General features: G+C 41.9%; 3 protein-coding genes across 9 annotated transcripts in view; 1 reads left to right on the top strand and 2 right to left on the bottom strand.

Annotated features, from left to right (window-relative positions):
* The window catches only part of PARN (poly(A)-specific ribonuclease), a 58,578-nt gene extending 56,216 nt beyond the window's left edge, over positions 1 to 2,362 (bottom strand). For 2 of the 5 annotated variants that reach the window (XM_065644561.1, XM_065644562.1), the window contains exons 1-3: positions 2,229 to 2,362; positions 1,814 to 1,891; positions 848 to 927 (exon numbers count right to left, since the gene is read on the bottom strand). In XM_065644561.1, coding sequence (XP_065500633.1) covers positions 848 to 927; positions 1,814 to 1,891; positions 2,229 to 2,247 — 177 coding nt within the window. In that variant the 5' untranslated portion in view covers positions 2,248 to 2,362. Of the gene's footprint in view, positions 1 to 847; positions 928 to 1,813; positions 1,917 to 2,228 lie in introns of all 5 variants that reach the window. The other 3 variants (XM_065644563.1, XM_065644564.1, XM_065644565.1) reach the window with 3 other exon arrangements.
* A 3,638-nt stretch (positions 2,363 to 6,000) lies between these two features.
* On the top strand, positions 6,001 to 13,310 carry BFAR (bifunctional apoptosis regulator). Of its 3 annotated transcripts, none has more exons than XM_065645149.1 (8): positions 6,001 to 6,204; positions 7,434 to 7,764; positions 8,576 to 8,777; positions 9,135 to 9,301; positions 9,946 to 10,090; positions 10,343 to 10,513; positions 11,022 to 11,224; positions 12,131 to 13,310. In XM_065645149.1, exons 2-8 carry the CDS (start codon positions 7,499 to 7,501, stop codon positions 12,321 to 12,323), a joined length of 1,347 nt encoding a protein of 448 aa, XP_065501221.1. In that variant the 5' UTR covers positions 6,001 to 6,204; positions 7,434 to 7,498; the 3' UTR covers positions 12,324 to 13,310. The 3 variants fall into 3 exon arrangements, with proteins under 3 accessions (XP_065501221.1, XP_065501222.1, XP_065501223.1); XM_065645150.1 differs by lacking the exon at positions 6,001 to 6,204 and adding an exon at positions 6,238 to 6,344; XM_065645151.1 differs by lacking the exon at positions 6,001 to 6,204 and adding an exon at positions 6,424 to 6,446.
* A 1,090-nt stretch (positions 13,311 to 14,400) lies between these two features.
* Positions 14,401 to 25,867, bottom strand: PLA2G10 (phospholipase A2 group X). Its single transcript, XM_065644970.1, has 4 exons — positions 25,801 to 25,867; positions 19,827 to 19,992; positions 16,974 to 17,080; positions 14,401 to 14,570 (listed from the first exon to the last, which is right to left on the bottom strand). The coding sequence occupies exons 1-4, from the start codon at positions 25,865 to 25,867 to the stop codon at positions 14,425 to 14,427; spliced, it is 486 nt and encodes a 161-aa protein (XP_065501042.1). The 3' UTR covers positions 14,401 to 14,424.
* Between the last annotated feature and the right edge of the window lie 24 nt (positions 25,868 to 25,891).

Below are 25,891 nucleotides of genomic sequence, written 5' to 3'. Positions count from 1 at the left end.
TTTTTGGTTTGGGGTTTTTGTTTGTTTTTGTTAGAGTTTGGGGTGTTTTTTTAGCATTCTCCTCAGTTTTTACCATTTGTTGTCCTAGTTTCTCAGTAGGAGCACTACCCAGTAATGCCTTCATCCTGCAATGTCTCTTAACATAATATTAGTAAACAGTCTCTATTGACTCCTTGGATGCTTCAAGAGACAGCATGTACTGCGATGCTCAGCATTTCTCTTTTCCAATTCATTTCTCTTACAGGAAAAAAAAAAAAAAATCAAAACCAAACACCGAAGCCACAGCCCCATGACATCACAGTTTTGACCTTTTGACTCTCACATACCATATGTTGTCTCCTGTGCTCATCTGACTATTTTTCAAGACTCTTTAAACATCCTCCAGCACCTTGTTCTTTCAGGTGGTTTTTTCGCTGCAGAGAGGCAGAGGTGGTGTTGGCAGCTGAGCATTTCGGTTTTCTTAGGGACGGTACATGCTGGCAGGGGAGGTAGTTTGGGAAGGATGCTAGTCCTGGGGTACTTTCACTACCACTGAATTTCTCGTACCCAGTCCCCCTCTGAATTGATAAATTTTAACGCTCTCAACATCCTTTACCAAGTTCTATACAATGTACTAACTCTTGCATGAGGAATGATGCCAGTCTATTCTGACCACGACTTCTACAAGTTTAATGCAACACTCCCCAGTTCTTGTGTTAGTGGAGGCAATGAACAAGCAAACTCCATCTGCTCTACGTAACTCAATTTTACAGACCTCTGTCATATTTCCTTATATTGTCTCCATTCTGAACTAAAGAGTTCTAAGCTTTTCTCAGCATTTTCATTTTAGTCGAGGTAAACCCTTTACCTTTTTAAGCTTCTGATATCTCTCTTCTGGAGTGTCAAAGCCATTGGTTAATGCACTAACAGAAGGCCCATCGCTGATCCCTGAAAAAGTAGAACATATTTTCCTTTGAGTAAGCCTTTCAAAATTAGCCACAGCAAAAAAAATGCAACAACTGGTAATTTAAGAGAAACATTTTCACTTAAGGAACATGTTAACATTATTTCAGTCGAGAAGGACTTTCTACTGCATAGAAGCATGCATCAGCCTAAAAGCCACTCAATTTAACGGTAGCGTTCCAGCAGTAAAGCTCTGCTGCTCCAGTTCCTAGTCAACACCACGGAAACATGGAAAGATCTATCAGTAATATAATGTTGACGGGACTTTACAACAAAATGCAGGATCGAAGTCAAACTAAAAATGGGAAGAGTGCTATCCATAGATCCACTGAAGGACTTGGTCACCTTAAGCAATACATAACAGCCGTATTTCCACAAGCCCATCTAATAAAACCTAACCTTGATCACATTTATGTTTCAAGGTTGACCAAACTCCGCATCCCAAAGCTAAAGCACTTATTAAGGCATCTCTCTGATGCATAAACCCTGTGGATTTCACACACATTAAAGCTCTTACTGCTGCCTTTGCCTGTCCAAACACTCGCAGAGTCTCCGTTATTTATCCCAATCTCTTGCTTTCATGACATGTATAAAGTTATGGTTGTTTTTTTTTTTCTTAAACTGCAACTGAAAATCAACTAACATGTTAAAAGATTACTGTGGGGAGGGAGTGGAAACAGCACGAGTGTGACATGTATCTTTCCTTGACCAAAAACCCGCTATCACGCATATAATAACCGGTTTAATAATTTTGTGGTAGCTTTAACTTTTTCAAGCCAACACTGAGATCCGCTACCTGAGCGAACTGGGGCACCGGGGACCCCGCAGACATCGCCAACAGCCCCCGACCACCAAACAGCTGCGACTGTACCTGAAAACTCCCCGTCAATGGCCAGGAAATCCGACTCTTCGATGGCTTCGTACACTTTGTTTAGGTTACCCTTAAAATCTGCGGGGAAAGGGGTAAAACACACCTGAGGCTGCTGCCGGCTGCGGCCCGCGGCCCCTCCGGCGGGCACGGGCGGGCACGGGCGGCCCGGACCCCGCGGGGCCGGCGCGCTGGAGGGGCCGGTGAAGCCCGCCCGCCGCGCTCCCAGCCCGGACCGGGCAGCGGCCCGCCCAGCGCCGCCCCTCAGGGGACCCCCTTGGCGCCTGACAGAGCGGCCGAGGCCGGACCGCGCAGCCAGCCTGGGGAAGTGAAGGCCGGGACAGTGGGGCATCCCCTGCGCCGCCGGCTCGGAGCTGTCCCTCCCGCCGCGGGGCGCGCAGGGCGGCCGGTCACTCACTGCTCCTCGTCACCTCCATCCCGCCCGGCCCGGCCCGGCCCGGCCCGGCGCCACCGAGCGCTTCCGGAAACCGCCCCGCCGCACGTGAGCGCCTACGTGCGCGCCCCGGGCCGGCGGGCGGGGCGGCTCGGCCGCCATCTTGCCCTGGGCGGTGCCTGGCGGCGGGAGGGCCCTCAGGGAGCCGGGAGAGCGCTCGGGGAGTCGCTCCCGGAGGGGAGGCCTGTCCGCTGGTGGTCGAACAGCAGCCGTCCCGCCGCATCGCACCGTTAGGCCTGACAAGCGCCTCAGCTGCCCGCCGTGGCGGGGAGCGGCGCGGGGCGGGGGGGCGGCCCTGGCAGCCGCTGCGGGGCGGGAAGGGAAGCCCTGAAGCAGCTGCTTTTCCGTGGGGTGCTTTGAGGTGTCACAGGTGTTGGGAAGCACGGTCTTTGCCTTTCAGACGGGAAAGGCAGAACTGGCACCAGCGAGAGGGAAGGGCTGGGATCTGGCTGAGGAGATCCCGGGGTGGCGGGGAGCTGGCGGCTGTGAGGAGTCCGGACGAACCGGCGCGGTCGAGGTGTCAGCGAAGGAGCGTTTGCCCTCCTGTTAGATCCATAAAACCAGCGTTTTCGTGCAGCGTTGTGGCATAACCACGAACAAAGCGCAAGGCTGTAGTAAATGCTAGAGCGACCTAGTGATGCCTGTTGCTAGTTAAATGAGATGGCAGATGGCTCATGTTTTTGATAAGGATGTTTTGAGTCTATTTTGAGGAAACCAGATGGAACAGGAACAAATAAATCGTGGACTGAAGGACAAGAAGATGACCAAATGAGGGAGATAATAGAAACGTGAGCCAAAGCCAGAGGGACAGTGATTTTTTTTCTACGAGGACCCCCCGAGTTCAGATAAAGGACAAACTGAGGAAGATGAGAGCCTTCATCCTGACGACCACCAGATGGGGAGAGAAGACCCTAACACCAAGACAGAGCATGCGTATCTATTAGTATGAATATGTATTAGTAGGCAGGATAATTCCCAAAAATAGAGAATTGTAATAACAAAGGGGGGGTATATAATGACCACTAAAAACTTTGTCAGGTGTGCGTGTAGGTGGAATGCAGATTCCCCACGCACCCAGCGCTGCTTTGCTTATCTCTACTACAATAAACTTCTCTTGAGCATAGACTCTGTCTGCGTCGAGTAAGTTTATCTATCACAAGGCCCAGCAAGGGATCCCCGCAGCATGGAAGGGAACAGCAGCCCCAAAGAGCGAGTCTTGCTCAAGGGCAGGAGCTGAGGGAAGGGCAGCGCAGAGCTCGGGGCCTGTGCTGCGGGCTCACAGTTCGCACAGCAGAGGAAACCTTTGCCAGAACACCAGCGGAATGAAAACAAACGGAAGAGTCTACAGGCGTTAGGAGGTAATTTCTGCATAGAGAAGACAGAGAATTATGCAGGACTGAGCAGAGAGAGCTTTTAAAGGTGCTTCAAGATTAAGTTTTGCCTTTTCAGTATAAACAATTTATTCTGCGTGCGCTCCCAGCAAATCATCTGTATGACTGAATGCTGTTCAGTAAGAGGTTAGCTAAAATAGGAAAAGAGAATTTCTGGTTTGCAGGAAATTGGCTGAAGCCTAGAATTTTAATCTCGCTCCTCTGTTTAAAGTGCTGCTTCAGTTCTGCGTTAAAGTGCTCATGGCACTTCAAAAGTACTTGATGGCTGTTTTAGAAACCTGATGTTTTTCCCCAAGTAGCTGACAAATCCAGGAATTCTTTGCTTTATTCACCTCTAACATAAAGCTAAACTGCAAGTAGAAACGTAAGATGCTGTAATAAAGTGCAGGTACTTAATAAGAATTGAAGTGTCATGTATTCCAGATGAGACATTTTCTACTTCAACACAAAGGTATTATTACGTATTTAGAAGGCAAATTTGAAACACTTAAGTGAATCTTTGGGGGGGGTTGTTTTAGTTATTAAAAAAAAAAAAAGTTATTTTTAACTCAGAAGGAGAAAAAGTATAAAGAATTTGAACAGCAGCGCTAAACCAGTGCAATTATAGTTAACATTGACACTGGTGGTAGTGCTCCAAAAATACTTATGTGGTGCGATAATCTGTACTACAAGCTAATACAATTTTGCCTTGGATATAGTATTGGATGCTCTAGGTTTTTTTTTTCTGGTGCCATCATCTTGGAAATGTGCCTTCATATAGGATACAAAGTAAATTTTTACTGTAACAGCAGAGTACCCTGCCGAATTAGGACAATTATCCACCTCAACCAATTTCCATCTAGTTGATTGTAATTGGAACTACTGTTTGATACATCTTTTCTCTTTGAAGGTCTAATGTCCAGTTAATCCCCTCAAATTTACTTTTGTGGGGTTTTTTGGTTGGTTGGTTTGGGGTTTAACTATTAGATGGCTTCTGTTTGTATTTGCCACTATCGTTACTAGTGACACAAACAGCATAACTAGAGCTTGAATAGATGGGAGTACTTTGCATTCCTTTTGTTTTCTGAGAAGGCCAAAGCCTTTTGGTTTTTTTGGATAAAAATCTAATTTTTGATGGTGGCTCATTCTGTGGCTTCGTTCCTCTTTCGGGATAGTCTACTGTCTTCCGGTATTTAATATATTGCAATAAAAAGGAAATACTATTATGCATTGAGAAGAATTTAAAACTCTCATGATATTTATTCAAGTTTTAATCCCCATTATTTGTTAGTTTTCCTTAGTTTTCTGCTTGCAACTGTACATGTCAATAAATATTTCAGAGGACACACATCTTGTTTAGTTTCAGAAGATAACATATTTGCCTAACTAATTAAGTACCTGCTTGGTTCTTTTCCATGTATATATTAAAGCAGCAGTACTTATGAATATATAGTTTATAATCAGAGTTTTCAAATCTCTTATTTTTTAAATGACACCAGAAAAGGTTGCCTGCTCCCCACATCACCAGGTAGTCTTGGGAGAGAGCAAGATGAACAGCTAGTTACAAGACTACATGCTATTTTATACATGAAACTTCTATAGAATACAACAAAAAGGCTACATTTCCACAACGTTGTGTAAGTCTGTTATCCATTGAAATAGAGTGGAAAAATTAAAAAGTTAATTATCTGGTTTTGGTAACTCAAATGTCATTTGAACTGGACTTGTAGCTTGTGTCAAACTGGAACTACAACAAAACCTTTAAGAAAATGTCGCCGTGTTGCACAGAGAAAAAATACATCTCAACAGTACTTTAAAAAATCGTTCCATTTTCTTTGGAGTCTAGTCAAGAAGAAATACAGTAAGGGAACACAGGCTGGTATAAATAATTGTGAATGTGTGTATATATAGATATACTCTCATGTGGTAAAAATAGTCTCTGTGTGCAGTGACCTGGTGCAGCCTGTGTTAGCACTGCAGCCAAGCCGGCGTCGAAAGGTCCGAGTTACACCTGAGATTAAACCTCTAGATCTCGGCTTGTAAATCCAACCTGGCCGGCAGGTTCTGTGCGGGGAGTGTGGCTGCACATTCAGCAAACGCAGCTCGGCGCTCACCGCTACGGGAGCGCGTTGAGAAAAAATGCGAGCGTAGTAGCGTTTCCGGCGATTTTAAAAGCTTTGAAATGCAACGGTTCAAGATGGAAAAAATATTTTTTAAAAGTCAGCTTACAGCCGGTGCCGATGCGCTCGGCAGAGGCGCCCGCGGTGACCCCTCGTTCCGCAGCCCCGGGGTGACCCTCCCGGCCCGGCGCAGCAAGCGGCGCGGGGGCCGGGCCCCGGGCGGCAGGCGGGCGGGCCGCGGGCCGGGCGGGGTTGCGGCTGCGCCCGCTGGCAGCGGTGCCCGGGGCGGGCTGCGGCTGTGGCTGTGGCCGTGCTGCGCTACCGCCGCCCCCGCCATGGGCCGGGCCTGCCCGCGGGGAGGAACTGGCCGTGACGGCGGCGCAGGCCCGCGGGCAGCGCCGAGGGGAGGAAGCGGAATGAAGGAGGAAGCGGGAGGCAGGAGCGGAGCTGGTGAGATTTCTAGTCGTGACCTTCTCTCGTTTGGTGCGGACTGAGTGGTTTTGCACCCGCAGAAATCCCGTTGCCCCTCTCTTCCAGGAAAACTAGAAGAATGTTGCTAGCTGCAAAACCTTGTTTTTATTTCTTCTCTTGTAAGTGATGTTTCAGGTTTGTCTTTTAGAAAGCCAGCAATCTTTGTTTTGCTGGGAAGAGAGGTGTTTGTAAGCACTCTGAGGATCCTAGTGGCACTATTGGTTTGTATTTCTGTACTGCTTGTATTTTTTTTTTTTTTTTTAATTCTTTACTAGCTCGCATGCTTACCTCTTTGTGCTTGGTCTGGATGGAAACACGGTAATTTAGTAGTAAGCAGGAGTCCCATGGTGGAGTGTGTTGGCATATTTTGGTGTAGTAGTGCCTGAGGAGAAAATGGTATCGCTTTCTGTAGCTTCTAACCTGCGATCGGTAGTAAGTGATCTGGACCAGTGCTGTTAAAAAACTAGACATAGCCATCTGAGAGAATATAGTAAGAATGTCAAGCAAAAAGGTTTGTACTTCTCGTGAGCTTTGAGCAATCTTAAACTCTTCTCATTTGTGCGTTTTCTGAGCTACTAGCAAATAGAAGCTGCCGGTAAAATTAATACAGAGTTCAGTCTTTCACTGAGATGGCAAGCAGATCAATCCAGATCAATCCCTTATAGTTCTGAAGCATATGACTTTGTGGATTGATTTTTTTTCTTTTTTTTTTTTTTTTTTTTAAACATTGCCCAGCAATGTCTAGCATTGACCCCTGTTAAAAATGTTTTATTCTGTATGCTTGGAAAGAATAGCGATGGAGTAAATTAGACCATTCCGTTTATACTGGTGTTTTATTTTTGTATTCTCTGAGGGTATTTTCTAATTATATTTCTTTTGATTGATGTCTTTTACTAAAGCCTCGATTAAAGATACTGTCAGAAGTCATCTGAATCCCAGTTACTGCAGGTTTTTCTTTCACTTTCATGTGTTATGTTACACAGGAATAGAAAATACAGGGAGATTGAGCCAATCTGGTTTTGATTGTAGTTGGCATTGAGTATGTTATTGTAAAAGTAAATCTTGTTTCACTTTGAGGAGAGTTAAGTTAGTTTAAAAGTTTAAAACCATCAGAGTGACAAAAGAATTACTATGATAAATTATGCTACTGCAATTCTAAACTTCCTTAGTAACTTTTCCTTAATGAGGTTTATCTTGTTGCTTTGCAGAAGTAACGCCTTACCGGATTTGAAGATCTCAGAGAGCCTTCGGTTTGCGTGAGGCATAGAAGAAAATGGAAGAAGATGAGACTTTACAAGGTGAAACGGAGAGGGCAGAAGTTGAAACACATGATACTCCTGAGATCGGTCGGCGGGTATCGGTCAGCGAGTTCCTTTGCCACTGCTGTTACGACATCCTGGTCAATCCCACCACCCTGAACTGCGGGCACAGCTTCTGCAGACATTGCCTCGCCTTGTGGTGGGCGGCGTCCAAAAAGAATGAATGCCCCGAATGCAGAGAAAAATGGAAAGGTTTCCCCAAAGTCAACATCCTCCTCAGGTGAGGGTAATATGCCATTTTTTTTTTCTTTCTAAACCCACTAAAATTAGTTGTCTGGTTTCTTGAGTTTGCTGCAGATTTTCGTAGGTTATTGGTAACCTAAACTGTTGCAAGGATGTTTAAATCCTCACGTCTTTGATGTTCTGAAATGTTCAGCACGTTTTTCTGTATGGAACTAAGGGGTGAGTTGGTTGGCTTTGTTTTGTTTGTTTGTTTTCCCAGTTCTGCATTTCGGGGGGGAATGGAGAGGAGGGATCCTTTTTTAGTATTGAGATACTTGCATCTTTTACTACAGTTGGCTGTTTCTTGGTAATTCTGAGTTAGATTTATCTTTGATAATAATGTAATTATTTGTGCAATAGGAATTATTTATAGGAAGGAATGTGATCTTATTGCAGAACAAAGCTAGAAATACCAGTTTGCTGTCTTGAATTACCCACAAGTTCTTGTGTTAATAATATTTTTATCTTAGATGAATAATATTTTAACAAATATGTGATGGGATTGATGATAGGCTTTTATGTTGTCTTTTACTTAGCATTTTTGAATAGAGGCTTGCCAGTAGCACATACAAAAAGAGCTTTATATAAGAAATAAATATTTTTTTAACGTGTTATTTTAACTTTAGAAACTAAGAAAAATATTGTTTGGAAGTAATTGATTTAAGTTTACTAAGTATTAAGTAATGGTTTTGTGCTTTTAAAGATGACAGTCTTTAGTAGAGGCTGGAAAACAAAAATCTAGAAATTAATCCCTTTTCTGAAGGTTAAGCCTCAATAGTTATAGTACAATGACATATTTTTCCCATTAGGGATGTTACTGAAAAGCTATTTTCTCACGCCATTGAGCAAAGAAAAGAAGACATTCAACAGAACAGTGATGCAGCACGCAGCTTAGCAACTTTCCAAAAGTATGGGAATGACCAGATTCCTACAGTTCGGAACACAAGAAGAATTAATCCTCGAGGAGGAGGGTTTTTCTCAGGCGTTCTGACAGCTTTAACTTGTGTAGCAGTAAGTTTCATCTGGGTGGTTTTCCATATTTACTTGATTAAGCATGCAGTGAAACATACTTAAATTACATATACATAAAAAAGATTGTCAGCACAGAAGAGACTTCAGCTGAACGGAGTTAATAAGGTAGCGTTCAGAGCTGTCTGTCAGGTACTACGATTGCAATATACAGCAAATGGAAGTTAGACGAATTGGGTAAAACTTCAAGATACTTTCCTATAACCTGAATATTCTAGGGTTCATAAAATGAAAGATTCTACATGTCAAGCTCGTTTATGAGTGTTTATTTGTATCATTAATATATTTGCTTTGCAGGTAAAAGGTTTGGTGTTGTTTTTTTTTTTAATCTACCTATAGGTAGTTCTACTTGGATATCACTGGAGCAGCAGAGAATTTGAAGATCATCTTCTCCACAAGCCTGTTGCTAAATGGACTGCTGAGGAAGTGATACTTTGGCTGGAGCAGCTGGGCCCATGGGCTTCACATTATAAAGAAAGATTTTTGCTGGAGAAAGTGAATGGAAGGTGAGAGGCCTAATTGTCAAGAAGAGCTGTCCTTCGGTTGGACTACAGGATGGCTTTCGTTAGGGACGGCATATGGTGAAATGATCGTACTTCCTTCCATAGATTATGAGAATATTCTGTTGATGTATCAGAATAAAATTCAAGGGAAGGTTTAACACTCGCAGTTGAAAACTTTAATAGTAGATACTAAGCAAGCCAATGGAAAACTTTCTAAGAAATTTTTACAATGCTGACAGTGCAGACTGCAATGATACTGAAAATAAAGTTCTACTAATGTATTATCCACCCCTCCCACCTCTTCTTTCTTGTGAAAAAATGCATGTGCTGTATATATTGTTGCATTCCACCCAAGAGCTCTAGGTTTGATTTCAGGAGGCCAGACTAGATCTGTGGAGAACTGTGTGTTCTCTAATAGCCAATGAGCTGATAAATTTGCACGCTGAAAGCAGGCAAGAGAAGACTCGAAGGATATTTAAAACCCAGGCCCTGAGATGCAGTTGATTCAGAACACTTGATATGGTGTGTAATCCCAAAGGTGATACCTTCTCTCAGTAGCTTATTGTTTCAGTACGTAATTGCTGATTTGCTAGTCATATCTTTTTGGTGAAGAGGCACTGTTTACCTTCTGAATTCTGCTTTTGTAGACTCCTGCTGACACTGACAGAGGAGGATTTCACAAAAGAGCCCTACAGTATAGAGAACAGTAACCACAGAAAAGCTATTGTGGCGGAACTGGAATGTGTGAAAACTTTAGGGGTTAAACCACCACAGAACCTTTGGGAATATAAGGTAAATTTTATATAAAGTCTGTCATGTATATTAAATATTTTAAAAATAATATATTGAAAAGAAAATTGTCTTAAAGTCAGGAGGAGTGTTAAGGTAGTAGAATTACCCTTGTAAAAACTGCTCAGTTTAATGAACTGTTGCATTTGAAAAATGATCCTTTGAAAAATGATTGTCAGAAAAAACTAAGAACTGGCATGTCCCTTTTGTTTTATTTTTTCATTGTTTGAAACTTAATCATTTGATAACTTTCAGGCAGTAAATCCAGGAAAATCACTCTTTCTTCTGTATGCACTGAAGAGCTCTCCAAGACTCAGTATGTTATACCTGTATTTGTTTGATTATACGGAGGCTTTCCTACCTTTCATCCACACAATTTGCCCTACCCAAGAAGACAAGGATGAAGATATTGTCACAAAACTACTAGTAAGTGTTCGAAACATTCAATATACCACTTGCTTTAGTTCTAAGTATTTTAAGACTAGCAGCATAGAAATACATGATGTAATTATTCACCGTTTAATTTCTTTACAATACGACCTAAAAAAAAAATCTACAAAGTAAGCAGTTCCTTCAAATTTATTGTATGTAATCACCAGTGTTGTGACCATTACCTTTAATAAGATTGATTTAAGGCTTTTGAGACTTCAAATATGTGAAACTGATTTTTTTGTTCACATGACTGTAGTAAGGTCGCTCACTCGAAATACCTGTATTTTAACAAATGGCATTGTAAGGTCTGGCTGTCTGTGATGTTTTATTCTAATGCAATGGAAATTATTGGGTTATAGTATTTTCTGCTGGGAAGTAAAGATAAATTACTGCTTTCAATGTATTAAAAAAACATTTTTTCAACAAAAGAGTAGTAGAAGTAAGCCACTATTCTGTCTGTTTAATAGGAAATTGATTTAAGTCTTTTTACCCTAACTTACAGGACCTTAAACATCCTACTTGGAAACAGTGGAGAGAATTCCTTGTCAAGTATTTATTTTTGCCATACCAGTTGATGGCTGAATTTGCTTGGGACTGGCTGGACGTGCACTACTGGACATCAAGATTTATAATTGTAAATGCCATGTTGCTCTCTGTTCTGGAATTATTCTCCCTTTGGAGGCTCTGGTTGAGAAGAGAACTGAAGTAAGTCTTACCGAGCTGGGTGGAGAGGGTAGGAAGTACCTGGCCTTATAAACAGAAAGTAGCAGTCTTACAATTTCACAGTTGCTCGCTGAAATGACAATGTTTAACCACAGCTCTGAGGTTAGTAAGAACATGTGAATCTGAATCTGCACATACACACTAGTACTCGCTGTCGAATGTCTTTATTTCTGTGAATACTTGATTTTTTTTATAGTTGGTTTTACTGATCAGATGTAGCAAATATAGTAATGGTAATAAGCATGTTCTTAACCATGGGGTAAATACTAACTCCCCCTGAGAATTGTCTTTTATGCGAACTGGTGTTAGCTGTCAGCTGAGAACTAAATACGTAAGAATTTTGTCATTACTTGCTTATAATACAGTTATTAAAGGATGAGTCCTCAGGATCATAAATAGGTTTGATTAGACTGATATTGTTTCTGATGGGTGATCAAAATTTCAGAAATTTCTGTGTTCAGTTACCGCTTTAGCCTTAATTCCTGCATATTAATATGGCTTTATCATTGCTGTGATCTTTTATTGATTGTAGAACTTGCATGGGTGCAATTCTCGTGTTGGTGTGCACTGGGGTTCAGTTTCTCTGCCAGCAGCCAGAGGGCAGAACGTGCTCAGGAGAGCTGGGGGAACCCAGCTGGGACAGATCTGGGATCTGACCGCTTGAACTCGCTGTGCTTTGTGGTCTGAATACATTGACTTAATGCTTCCTTATGCAAAATCTAGTATTATTGTATTTTAAGAAAGTTTTTCTGGAGTGTAAAATGATGTTTTACAGGTACCTGAGTAAGTCCTAAATATTTTGAGGCTGCAGCACATATTAGCTGTTCTTAGAATGGGTAGAAATAAAACGGGAAGTTTGTCTAAGCCTCTCCGTTTCCTTTTTCACAGGACTATTCCTCACAGAATGTGGAGGCATTTCTGGAAGGTCTCAACCCAGGGTCTTTTTGTTGCCATTTTTTGGCCTTTTATTCCTCGGTTTGTCTGCAATTGTTTGTTTTACTGGGCCTTGTACTTTAACCCGATTATAAACATTGATCTTGTGGTTAAAGAAGTAAGGCGTCTGGAGACGCAAGTGCAGTGACTGGCAGTGGAACTTTTGAGCCATTTAAACTTTGCTTTTCTTCTTCATACATGTGGTAGTGAAAGTGGTGGATTATCTGAACTTAAACATACAAAAAAGCCTTAAGGTAAGTTACTCTTAAATGAGCTGATTCCAACTCTGAGTATGGGCTTTATTATCCTAAAGGAATTGTTTATTGAAGCAAAAAATTACATTGCTGATTTAGCCATGTAAAACTTACAGAGTCATGTCACCTTATTGTTAATCAAGTCAAATTTCTCTATTCCCTCTTGAGCATTCTGGTTATTGTCAAGCCTGCGTTACAATCAGTGCCTTCTGCACAGCTACAGTGATTTGATTTGATTTTTTTTTTTTACTTAGCATCTCATACCAGTAACGTGTTCCTCAGAACGTAAGTTTGCCAAAGGAAAGTTCTTCCTGGATAGGCTTGATACTGAAAGTGCTTCTGTGTTTTCAGTCTGCTTTACATGTAAAGTTGTGACTGCCAAATACACAGCCTCACAGTAGAGTTTGTTCTGAAATTCCCCCTGTTGAAGGCAAAGACTGCTTGAGGTTTTGTCTTTGGGAAAATGTGGTGATTGCCGTTCAAATTTTTATATTCAGATCAGTTAGACTTCAGTAATAGCTTCTTTGATGCTCTCCTCTTGAAGCCTGTTGCTAATTATTTAATTCAGGGTTATCCCTTAAAATGATGATTTTTGAAAAGTGACCTGACACTGTAATTATGTCTCAGTGCAATGTAATGTGTGCATCTAGATCTCCAAGCGAATATTGACTGGAAGGTTATTTTGTATAAACAGGATTGCCGTTTGTTAACGTATGGTTTTTGACTGAAGCAAAAATTAGATTTTCCAAGAGCTTTGTCCCCTTGCATTCTGCATTGGGGTTTTTTGTGTTTTGTTGGGTTTGTTTTGGTTTGCTTTTTTTCCTCATTTGTATCATTAATATGAACTTTAGATTTGCCTGTGAATAATTTTAAAGATTAAAGATCTCTTTTGAAATCTTCATCCTTCCTAAAAAAGTGTTGGTTTTTTTTTTTCACTGTATTGAAGTACATGTTGTTAGCTTTGACCTGTGTGAATTTGTTCTGTTAGCCCTGCAGCTTTAAGTGAGGTTGGTGACAGTAGACATAAACCACTCCTGGTTCTTAAACTGTTAAAATTAGCAGTTATGAAGAAGTGTATTATTCAGCAATTTGTGTTACTGATTTCCCTTCCTAAAAGGTTTCAAAAAACTACGAAGCGGCTGTAGCTAAAACCATCGTTACATCCTTATGAGCTACAAACACTTCGGAACTTTGCCAACTCCAGCTGTCCAGGATGGAACGCTTGTGGGAAAGGCAGCTGGTCCCAGGAACTGCTCCATTTTTCATGCATCTGTCTTGGTGATGGTTACATTCACCCCTTTAAACCTGGCTCTGAAGTTCTAAGGGTAGAACTTCTCCCTGTGCCTACAGAAAACTCAAAGCATACATAGAGAAAGCAGCTTGAGCCATGGCAAATGAACAACTTCTTGGAAAATTGCATTTAAAAAACAAAGACTAGAAAAAATAATTCTGTTAGGCAATTTTTAATACAGGTAGGACTACTTAGGGTGAATAAGATGCAAAAGTTAAATTAGGCTTCACAGTAAGTGTTTAATATAGATGAGAGGGCTCTTTGTGCTGACACTGTCACTTCGTGCATTTCTTCTGGTCAGTTCGAAGTTAACAAATATTAAGGTAAACGTTAGTGGAAAAGTTTGGTTTGTATCTTACAGCTGGTGGCACCGGAATGGAAAGAATGATATTATGAATCTGAAAAATCTGCAAATCTGAATATAAACAATTTTAAGTTCATTACTCTATAAGCTGATAAACTTAAATTGCTATTTAGCCAATAAAAGCTTACACAGAGCTAATCAACTTGCTTTCAGTCCATACATTATAGAAGGTACATAAGAGGATAAACAACTTTGGCCATTCTGGGGTGAAAAGGCTGAGATGGCAGGAAAGAGGATCAAGAAAGGGGAAAATAATTTGTTGTCATTACTGTGACCAAAAAAAAAAGTAATTTTAGATTTAAATACGTACAGAATTTTCACAAAGCCTGCTGTCGGATATCTAATACCTACACAAAGGCTGAATCTCACCACACAGAAAGTCTGGCCACAAAAGGAATTTTGTGTGATAGGGAGCTTTAGAAAAACATTTGGCAGCTTCACGGTCACATTCACATGCCATTTTTTGACATTTGTCTTCTAGTGATTCTGAAAGAAAACACAGTAAGTTTGATGTTAGTCTGATGTAATTTGAAATTCCAAGCGGAATACCAAGGATTACTACCTCACGTTCCATATTTGCCTGATAAATGGCTCTTACGTTTCAAGTGCAATAAAAACTTGTGTTCTTCAGGCAGAGCTCCGTGCCAGGACATCTCAGCAACAAAGAACACACAAGCGTGGTTTGGTGTACTGACAGTAATATATATGATATCTTGGCAGGTGAAAATAGAATAGCTGGATAAAGACTTATATGCTTTTTTTCCCCTCTTTAATAAAGGAAGGCTGATGACTGATTCCTCTCTAGAAAGTGGTGTGTGACCCTCTTTGCCCGCCCTGTTGCTCTGGTGAAACTTGAGTTTGGGAAGATATTTTCCATTTCACATATGTTTTAATCTACTAAAGGATGTGGCATTAAAATTACAAATGTGAAATAAGGGATGCAAAGATGTTGCACGTTCAGCTTAAACCACCCATCTTTTTTTATTAAGGCATTCAGTAAGAATTTAGGTAAAGTGTGTTTAAGGACGATAAAATCCATGTGTGGCCATATTTGTTTTATAACTGTAGTGTTGTAATTTAACAGATTTCTTGGCATGAATGTTTCTTCTTGGCATGGACTTTTTCTTCTACAGCAATACATTTTGATTTTATTGTGCCAACCCAGGAATGTGTGGTTTTTCTCTCTGCAACTGTCTGTAAACTGAAAACTCCTTGATTATATTTTGTCTTAGTATTTAACACTGTGAAAGCTTAGCTGAATCTCTGCCTGAGATTTATCTAGGAGCAGAAAAAGTGTTCAGTTTTGTGAATTAACTCAAATTCTCCGATGAAATGGAAGCGTGCTTGATGTATATATGTTGATGCTGCAACTGGCTGCGGTAAGAACTACTCAATTAACTGAGAAGAACTATTCCTTCTTTTGTTATTGCTCCAAACTTAATCTTCTCCATGCTACACTGGGGACTTTGTTTCAGCTGGCCAGTATTTTAAAATATCCTCAGCTTCTGGACTGGAGCAGGAGCAGAACCTTTACAGCCAAATATAAGTGGAGTGTAACTTGTCAGTTAATCAGGTAGTTTGAGAGGAAAGACGCTTTGGGTACTTGTGGAGCAGAGGAGGAAATTAGCAAGTAGAGATTCTGTCCACCTGACACTTGGGCAGAGGAAAAGGTTGAGTGAAAAGGAGGAAAGGAAATAGCGTCAAAAAACTTTCATATGATCTCAGGTCAGGCAAGTTCTCAGTTGAGTTTTGAAATGAGAGGTTTTTGTGTTTTCTCTGAATGACCTACTGCTTGCCTTGAAGCGATGGTGGTCAGAAACTCAGACTCATGGTGAACAAGTTTTTGTGGTGCAAATAATAACCAATTCTCAAGCTGATCTGCATTCTAGGTAGTAGCATAAAATTACATGCAAAGTAACTTCGAGCTAGCACCTGATTTAAATTAAAACGACAACAACAAACAAGAAAAAATCCTGCAAAATTTGGGAGTTTCCAAGAAGTTATAGTTTCAAAAAGTCTTTCAAGTGTATTGGAAAGTATTTGCTAAAACTCTGGGAGCTGCGAACACATAATGTAAAAGAAATGCTGTTTTTTCCTGTTAAATGTCTCTCGTTTTTTCCTTTGATATCTCTTTGTCCTTCTCTTTTATTCTATAGCATGGCAAGTAAATTACATTCCAATTTCAGAGCAGTCAGACAACATTTATCAGGATGTGGTCAGCCATCTGTTGCAACTTGTACACTAATTATGTAAATATTTTCAAATTAATATCTTATGGCTTGCGGATGCATTACTTCCATAAATAAACATACGCATCAAATATTGTATTACCTCAGTGTTTGAAATGGTAAGTTTTAGTTGTGAATTCGTTCATAAATGGGGGCCAGTAGCAGTGGGCTGTACAACCGATCAGTGGTAAGTGTGCCAAACACTTCTCCATCCTAAGCGTACAAGTGGTGTGAAATATTTCCCTCTAAGTATAAAAAGGATCCTTTTTAAACAGTTCTAATTTTCTTGCCTCCTGTTTGTAGTTGCTGTCCAGTGGGAGTCTTGCAGGGAATAGCATGAGTTCCTCAACATATGTAAATGCCAAGTAAAAAGAGGGGGTTTTTTGGTGGTGTTTTCTGAAGCGGTAAGAGAGGCTTGTAGATGAGAATTTTGTTTCCTTATGTGTGTCAGTAGGTGGGGATTCAGAAGAAGAAACTGCACTCAGTGGGTCGGCAGAGCTGTGCTGTCTGGAGGCACAGCTTACCCTGGCAAAACACGGCACAGAAGGAAGGATGGTAAAATAAGAATTTTACAGGTAGGTAAGAAAATGTCTTTGTATGAAGTCAATGAGGCAATCAGTAAAAGTTAAAACAAACCCAAAACCTGGCAGCGTTCACTCACCGCACACCACGGCGTTGTCCTCGCATTCCCAGTGGTAAACCTCTGTCTTGGGCTGACAGCCGGCCCGCTCGGCCTGCCCGTAGCAGCAGTCGTGCTGAAAACAGCACCTGCCAGGGACAGAAATGAATTCATTCATTCGGTTGTGATTTGTGGTCATGTCATCTGGGTGGTTTTTATCAGCATGGCTCTACGGGCTGTGGAATAATAAAACAGTCGACACCTGCAAATGTACCAACAGTTAACCTGCTCAGGAATCAAAACAGGGCAATTGCTTCATAGATCACCTGGAAAAAATTATTACTCTTTCATGTAATCAATGATGAGGAACATGTCTGGTACACATTGATCTAGCCGAACTTCCCCATAGGGGAAACATACCAGGAATCTTTAAAGCATTCTCAGTTTTAAACACAATAAACTTACCTGTTGGTATGCCTGTCTCCTAGCCCATTCAAGAAAAGGATGAAATGCCAGAATAGTCTGTCAGATAATGAATGGGGTATTTTTCTGCCAGTTATAGAAGTGTTTGTAACAGTTACTAATAAAGGGACAAGATTTGTTAGGCTGTAGCATACTGTCACAAATGTCACAGCAAAGGCCTTGGAGAGTGGCAGAAAAGCTGAGAGGGGGTGAGATGTTCAGTAATGAATGGGCACAGGTGCTGTTTAATGCCATAATGCAACTAAACCTCTTTGCTCAGTATCATGAAAAAATTTGGAAAGTTGCCCAAAGTGGTTTCAAAATTGTTTTTGTCATAATTGAGACAATGAATTCATAGACTTCATCTCACATCGTAGAACTGAACAGTACAGGTCAGCGTTAACAGCGCATTTTAATGCTTAAGAAAAAAATTGCGCTTCTGGTGTGAAGTCATTGCAAGCCCAGAATAGCAAGCGGGGAGTTAACGAGGATATGAAATTAGAGAGCTTGGAAGCTTTTGCTGCAAACTAACTATACTCTTTGTTTTTGACTCAGGGGAAGAACAGGATGTATCCGTGAGCTTGTTCCGTTCGGTCATTCCGTTTTCTCCTGGTAACCTAAACCCATCGTATTACAGTAGGCACATGATGGTTAGATGGTGGTTAAATTGCCTGAGGAGTTGGTGTCTGCAATAGAAAAAGTTAATGCTGTGAGCTCTCACTTGCAATTACTGGGGTTTTTCCTATGCTTATTAAATAATTACTTGGTAACCCCACACGAATCTCCATTTAAAGATCCTGCGGTATGTAACGCCTGAACAGCACATGGCTGTAAAGTAGCTCCATAGGTTCGTTTCGTGCATAGAAATAAAAAAAAAAAAAAATTGATTTCTACTATGTCTTTGTAGCAGTACTAAGTTAAATGAACCAGGAAATACAGCTTCTTTTGCCAGAGTGCAGTCTGTCTTCATGTGTTTATGAAAACTGTTAGAATTACTTTAGTCCTTTTCTAAGGATTTTAAATAAAAATAGGTGCGTAAGGATTTTACAGTGTATGTTACGAGCGCAACGTATGATTGCCTCCATTGGAAAAGGCAGGCAAAAATCTAAATGGCACTAACTATTATTTGAATAATTCCATTACAGACATTCTTTCTTCAGATTAAATATTTCTGCATTTTCACTTAACTTGCTGTCAGGCATAATTGCGAACGTAAACAGCCCACAAAGTAGCTCAAAACTCGAAGAAATTGAACTTGGTGCGAATGTTTGTCCGGCCAGCTGGTGCGGTTCTCAGTTCTGGGCACGTGCAGTGGGTACGTTCAGCCGCTGCTGCCTTGTGCTCAACATTCGGGAGCTGGTAAAGCCCAGACCACAACCAGCTCAACGCCATCTGTGCAGAAGCAGCTTCTTGCGACTATGGGACTTTCACAAAGTGCAAAACTGGCCTACAATGAAAGATCTGCAAACTGCAGGCTCTCCATCGTTATCTTGAGGTGATCAGAACGAATAGTAGCCCCCTCTTCTTGTGTGCTTCCCAGTCAGTGAGGTAGCAACTGCCTTTTACAAAATCGTCTTTAACAGATTACACACCCAAAAACCTGAAATATATAGACAAAGATTCAAGATGTTTCAGGTCTAGTCACAACTAGAATCTTTATGGAAAAAAAAGAAAAAAACAGATTTGAACTTTCTATAAATTTTACCCTAAATGTGAGTATCGGGGGGTTTGTTTTCAATTTACAATGTATCTGTCTGATGTATTAAAACTTGAGATATCACAGACAGTGGGGAAATGTGTATATATATGTGATATATCTATTTATTTTTATTTTAGGTTGATAAACTTGGAAATATAAACCCTTTATTTAACTGCTGTAACTGGAAAATCATCTTCCTGTCAGCTTATGTTCAATTATGAATTAAATAGATGGTAGTCAATATGCTGAGATTTAGTACTAAATACAAAGGTCTGTTTTTAGAATTGTTTTAGTAACAATTCATAATTCTTTTTATTCAAATTTATTTTTCAACAGGTTGAATTTTGCAAAATTTTCTATGTGTTATTTTGAATACTAAGAAGATGAATGGATAGCAGTAGAATCAACAGATTTTTCAATTGTAATTTTTATTTTTATCGATAGCTTGAAAGCTTGAGCTTTAGAGCTTCTCCAAGAAGACCTTAGTTCTTGGGCCCTTGGCCAAACAGCAACAGCAAAGAAACTCAGTTGTACTGTGAATCCAGTATAAATGCAATGAGTTTGCGTGAAAGGCGAGTAAGACTCGTGTACATCTACAGCGACACATCCACGAGTCAGAGTTTCTTAGCAGTCTGAGGGCTGCTGTTAAATAGGCCTAATTCACATTTTAGTCCTTTTGCTCTGTCACCTGCAAACATTCAGCACTTAATTAGTCAGATAACCGGTTATCTTACCAGTCCACTCTGTCCTTGGGCCATCCCTTGCCTCCCAGCCCGCAGTAGCATCCGTAGCGCAGGTAGGCAAAGGGAGATCGTCCTGTGGAGCATCGAACGGCTCCAGCTAATTCAAGAATTCCTCTTCGATGTCTCAAACCGGCTTCCCCAAAAGCGCCTTTATAAACTGTGGAAGAAAAACTCCTTATTTCTTTATCGAATCAAACATGCAGATAGAGTTTTCATTTTTTTTAAAAAAACTTTCATCATGAGTGTCGGTGCGTGACAACAACACGGTTTTCTTTTTGACGTCCTGCTGCCATCCTGCTTGACCCTGTCCCTTTTTACCCCAGTCTGCAGTGAGCAGAGCCCTGAACGACATCCCCAGCTGCTGCCGTGGGTTCCTCCGGTGCCGGCGGGCCCAGAAGCGCGCTCGCTCGCCTTGGCTTCCAGCTGGACGGGCTGGCGTGCGCTCTGCGCCCGAGGGCCGCCGCTCTGCTAAGATTAGATCCCTAAGCATTGCAGTTATTTCCTCCTTATAACATGTGATTTTTTTTGCCCATCTTGTTATTTTGAGGGGCGGGTGTTTGGAGTAATTTCCAGGGAAATTAGAACAATGCTTTTTTTTTTCCTGTGTCATTTTGTTTGGGTGGTGTTGAAGGGATTCTCACAATTATTTCTCCAGAACAAGACTCTTTAGGAACTTTGTTTTCACTACCCTATGTCAGTACTAGAGCAGTAGGTCCAGGGCAGCAGATAAATGTTGAGACACCAGATGACTTTTTTTAGGGCTTCGTATCATCCTTCAGGTTGAGCTAATGCATCGGAGACCCCGAATGGTAACAGGCGGCATTTCTGTGCAGTGCAGGCTCCAAGCTACTTGCAGCAATTTTTAAGAAGCTGGATGAGTACAAAAACAATTAGTGGAAGGCTGCTCATTAGAGTTGTCTTACTAATTGAACGAATGGTTAATTTTGGTATGAGAACAGTTTATAAACCTTGACTCCCAGTACTGGATACAGATTAGCAAAGACAGAGAGCTTTAAAAAGTGATAATATCTGAGAGAGACAGGCAGCACAACAACATATTTAGACTGTCGTTGAAGGCTTTGATATTTCTTTTCCTACAGGAAGAACTATACGATTATGCAATTTGTATATAATCTGTATAATCATGTAATCTATTATAACAGACTAACTAATAGACTAATCTATTAAGATAGATTATAAGATTAACTATAATCTGTTAATGGAAGATCTACCAGAAAAATATTGTTCCCAGCACAGTTGAGTAACCTGAAACACGTGGGGTGCTGGTGAGCTCCGGCACTCCTAATTTCATGAAACGAAGGAATTTAAGCAGCTCGTGAAATCACCTCGCTAAGAAACACAATTGGTGTGTATGTGAGAATGGTAATAAAAGCTTTAGAAAGAATGTTTATAGCTAATCCTTTCTTACAAGAGCAGCCAGGCTTCCTAAGACAATAGTCAGTGCTTGTCTGACTGGCGGCTGCTCCCAGATCTTGCTCCCTCCTGCCCTGGGAGCGTGTGATCGGCGCAGAGGATGTTGAAACAGGAGAGCTGCAACCGGCCTGCACATCTCTGGCCATCGATTCACAGCAACTGCATCCTGAGGAGTTCAAAGAAGCTTCCTTGCCTATGTGCTCGCTTGCAGATTCATTCGAAACCTGTCCCAGTGGCGCTAAAACTGCCTTGCTGAGGTTGCGAATGGCGTCTGTTGTGTCATGGCTCCCCGTGCAGGGTGTTATCTGCTGTTGGGTTATAGAGGTGTTCTGGTAAGAAGACCCTCTCACGCTTTCCTAAGGGCTCCGCAAGGTGAGCTGGGTGGGCTCCGGCTCCTGTAGTTCAGGCATCAAAATAACAGTCACGTTGTGGAACTGACACGGGATCTTCTCATTCCATTGCAGCTCTGAATCTACGGTTCAGCTCTGGGTAGCAGAGGCATCCCCTGGAGTATAACAGGATTCTTATCCTTGCCAAGTGTTGAAAGCGTTATCTTCGCTGTCAGGACACGTTCCATAAATTCCCGGCTGATAAAAACCCGCAATGAGGCTGCAGCGTTACAAATGGCAATGGCTTAGATTCTCGAATGTTCAGTGCGATTTGGTGACTCCGGTAGCTCGGCAGCCGTGGCTGCGGGAACCACGGTGGCGGTTATTGGCCAAGCCGCAGTTGCTCTGCGCGACATTAGTGGTTCTGAAGAAAGTGAAGAATTTGTACGTCGTGTCTCAGTTCTGGGCAGGTTGGGAAGGATGATACAGGAGAGCTACAACACAGGGAGAGGAAGCGAAGAATTTCCAAGTCATATTCCTGGCTGCATCAGAGAACTGTTTGCCAACTTTGGACAAATCCATGGATTTAAATCCACGTAAAGTGGAAGTGATGAATTGTTTACTCCTGGAAGAGCTCAGGTATAAATCTTTAAAATGTGCCATGTAGGTTAAACAAAAGGAAGTGAACTTTTTGTCCTTGCAATTTATTTGCGTTACAGCATCTGGAAATCCAGGTACAAAACTGTTGTGCTGTAGATAACTCTGACGTGCCGAAGGAAAAGTCTCTGTCCCAACAGCTTTGTTACCCGAGTTTAGTAAAAGTGACGAAAAACAATCGTAGAATACGTAGAACTATAGAAATAATAGGACTGTCAGTAGGATGATGGTGGGGTTGGTGTACTAGCGACGTGATAAAATTTCCGAAGTATTCGATCAGAACTGTGGAATACAGTCAGAGACTGGAGTGAAATTCTGCATATTTCCAAATGTTGCACGATTAAGGTAAGTTTTTAGAATCTTCTGTGTGGTTTTGTTTGTTTTTATGAAGTCTTCACATTTATCTTTGTGGACAAGAGTGTTCCTATAGGTTTGATTATGCATTCGTGAAAGAGCAGTGTTGTCCTGCTATGTCTGCTCCGTTCCTTGTTTTTGTCATGCAGATTGCGTGCAGCTCTATCAAACACAATATTCTGCGTTTATTTTAATTTCATTGCTTTATAACGTGTACGAAAAAATCAAACCCACATTGTTTTGGCAGCTAGATATCACAGGAAGTAAGTACAACTAAGTATACGAAAATAATTTACAATTGGACAACTTGAGTCCACTCTTGTTATGGCTTTTAATATTCTTGTAATACTTAATTCTAGTATTTATTGAATAAGAGGAATTGGAACTTTGTTAAAGTTTCAGCTGCTCTAATTCTTGAAAGAAAACTTGAAAGATAGGTATTTGGGAAAGGAAAAAACAACCTTAGAAGGGATTTGTCCATCAGCAAACTCAGATTTAACTGCATGTGATGTAGCTGCTTTAAAAGTAAAGGCTGAAGGGGAACCAAGCCCATACCAACCCTGAGGCCATTTCAGGCACCATAAAATAGCAGATGGGGAAAGAAAAATCCCCAAACGAATCCATGCAGTTGTCTTTGTGACTGTAATGACTAAGCCAGAGAGATCAAAAGCCATGAGGTGACTTTTGGAAGACTGAAATTAAGCAAACACTAAAGACAGCCTGAGAGAAAGCAAGTAATGACGTTCTATTCATGTTGCGCTTGATTTAAATCTGAAACTGTAATTCTTGTTCCCCAGCCTGGTGCCCTGCCCTGTTTGGAGGGTTTGAGCTTCATCTTCGTTTGCTGCCTGTGTAAGCTCTTGAGAGTTCAGCTCGTGCTCAGTGCTGTATGTTGTTATGTCTTTGCAAGGCGTTTTCCGCTGTACCTTCCTACTCTCCTCTTTTCCTAGTTTTCTGAATAGCTTGCAATACTATTTAAAAATCCAGTCCCTTACATTTCCATACGCGTAGAGGAAAAAACCCATTTTAGAGACACATGAATTTTTTGTGAAAGCTCGTATTTCCCATAACATTTTACTCTTTGCAGTGGGCACAATGCAAACATAATTATTTTTGCAGATATGTAATTACATTTTTATTAAGATGCACAACTTTGCATAATTATGATACATAACTACATGAATCATTAGCATCTAACGCAGTCCGATGTTTTGTGGGTTTTAAAATAAGTTTTCAGTCATTCTTTCAAAGACTAAGGCTACAAAAACGTTTTTTGATGTTGAATATGTGTAAGATTTTTAATAGTGACGTTTCCTTTGTACAGTCATAGTGCTCCAGTCGTTCAGAATTTGAAACTTGGGAATAAGCAGACTTGCTGATGCAGAAGTAGAAACCTTTGTGCATTATAGAAACTTTTTTTTTTTGCTTAGATTTTTTTCCTCGGGTTTCATAAACCATCAGAAACGGCTTGTTTCGCCTCATCTTGTTGCCCAGGCTATCTCCACAAACTGTGGTCGCGTAGACATTTTTTTGAAAGGACCAATTTGTGTGTTTTGATCCTGTGGACCAAGGCTGGGGAAAGAGGTAAATCAATCCCACTGCTCCTCGCTGCCCGGGGTGGGACAGAGCCCGGCTCTGCGGCTCACCCTGCGCTGGCAGGAGCAGCGAAACGGCCTTTCTTTGCTTTCCTTCATGTTCTTGCTGAAGTTTGCGCCGTGCAAAGGATGAAGCCCGGAGGAAGATCCAAATGCAGACGGAATAAGCGGGGCGCGCTGAGGTCAGCGGTGGAACTGGGGCAGTGAGCTCGGTGGGACCTGAAGTTGGCCCCGTTATGCAAACACCTGATCGCAGGGGCTTTAATCATGCGATTGCCTCTTCCCCAGCTCCTGCTTCATCCTGTGCGCAGAATCCCCTGTAAGAACGAACTGAGGTTCTTGTCCTTAGGATGCTACTATTTGCAAGATTTGATCTGGTGAATTTGCAAGTGTGTAGGAATGAATTAAAAAGTGCAGGAAGACAAAAGAGAATCTCTTAATTACGGCAGCTGAATGCTATTCTGGAAAACTGGATTTTATTCTTAGCGCTGTCAGAGGGGTTCAGCATGAGGTTAGTTCAATCACTTTAAAGCAATACCTGTTGGTGTTACTAGTAGGATACTCCCAGCCTGCGGAATATCCTGGGGTTGGGGCACCAAACTAGTGCAACACTCAAGCCATACTTTGAGTAGTTGAAGTTCCACATGATTTAGGTAGCTATAGCTAAAATCGGGTTCTAACTTGTCACCACAGGAACCCAGAATTAATGCTAAAACCCCTGTCTGAAAAAGAGGGATGATAATATAGTTTCATAGAAGTGTGAAAGAAATAAGTACATTCAGATACTATACTGATGAATACCTTAGAAAACCTATGCGGAAACGAACTGTAAATTATTACAACTGGTCTTTAATACTGCTTAATAAATAGGACATAGGATTAAAAAAAAAATTAAATACTTGCAAAGTAAGTAGTCAGCTATGCTCAGGCGTGAGGCAGGGGTTCTTTAATTACATTCTCCCATCATAACCGATTCGTAAAGACTGACTCATTCTCCAGAATAACCCAGTTATGGTTTTGTAGGCAATCTCAGCTCTAGCAGTTCCTGGCTTTTCAACTGTTTGTAACACCAGTGCTCTGAGACTCGCTCCAACGCTCACCAGAAGAGCGCGGGTAAACGTGCTGGCTTGGAGAAAGATGATTATTACACATTCGAGCTGCAGTCCGATTTTAAACACTGGGGGTTTTTAACACACTTGCCCGTTACTGCTGAACTGCAAAGCAGTGAGAGCCCCAGCACGACCGGCGCGCTGCAGATGGAGCTGAGGCTGGACGGGCTGTTCGCAGCGCTCAGCTCCGCGCCCTCCGCTCGGGTGCGTTACCCCACGTTATGCCCGAGCACCTCGGCCAGTCTTTGAAAGGGGAAGCCTTGTTTTGCAAGCCTGAAGGTATTCACTGGCCATGAGCATTTCTGCTAACGCTCCCTCCTCTCCCTCCTCTCCTGCCTTCCCCCGGGCGCCACCGAGCCGCATCCCTGCGGGGCCGGAGCGCCCGGAGCCGGGCGGGCGCGTCCCGAGGCGCTGCGGGACGGGGCCGCTTCCCCGCCGGGAGGGACCGGCTCCCGCCGCCCGGAGCCCCCGCGGCCGCTCTACTCACCGGCCGCCAGCAGCAGCAGCAGCAGCAGCAGCGGCAGCAGGGGCAGCGCCGGGCGGCGGGGTCCCATGGCAGCGCGGTGCGGGCTCAGCGC

Source organism: Caloenas nicobarica, chromosome 14 (genome assembly GCF_036013445.1).
Source record: "Caloenas nicobarica isolate bCalNic1 chromosome 14, bCalNic1.hap1, whole genome shotgun sequence".
Lineage (NCBI taxonomy): Eukaryota > Metazoa > Chordata > Aves > Columbiformes > Columbidae > Caloenas > Caloenas nicobarica.
The sequence above is the reverse complement of the archived record's forward strand: the minus strand, read 5'-3'. Positions and strand labels throughout refer to the sequence as shown.

Coding starts and splice junctions, on each gene's coding strand:
- PLA2G10 (XM_065644970.1), bottom strand. CDS start 25,867: ATGGGACCCCGCCGCCCGGCGCTGCCCCTGCTGCCGCTGCTGCTGCTG. Junction 19,993..25,800: donor GCTGCTGCTGCTGGCGGCCG/GTGAGTAGAGCG, acceptor TTTCTTCCACAG/TTTATAAAGGCGCTTTTGGG. Junction 14,571..16,973: donor GGACAACGCCGTGGTGTGCG/GTGAGTGAACGC, acceptor GTTTTCTTTCAG/AATCACTAGAAGACAAATGT.
- BFAR (XM_065645149.1), top strand. CDS start 7,499: ATGGAAGAAGATGAGACTTTACAAGGTGAAACGGAGAGGGCAGAAGTT. Junction 7,765..8,575: donor AAAGTCAACATCCTCCTCAG/GTGAGGGTAATA, acceptor TTTTCCCATTAG/GGATGTTACTGAAAAGCTAT. Junction 9,302..9,945: donor CTGGAGAAAGTGAATGGAAG/GTGAGAGGCCTA, acceptor CTGCTTTTGTAG/ACTCCTGCTGACACTGACAG.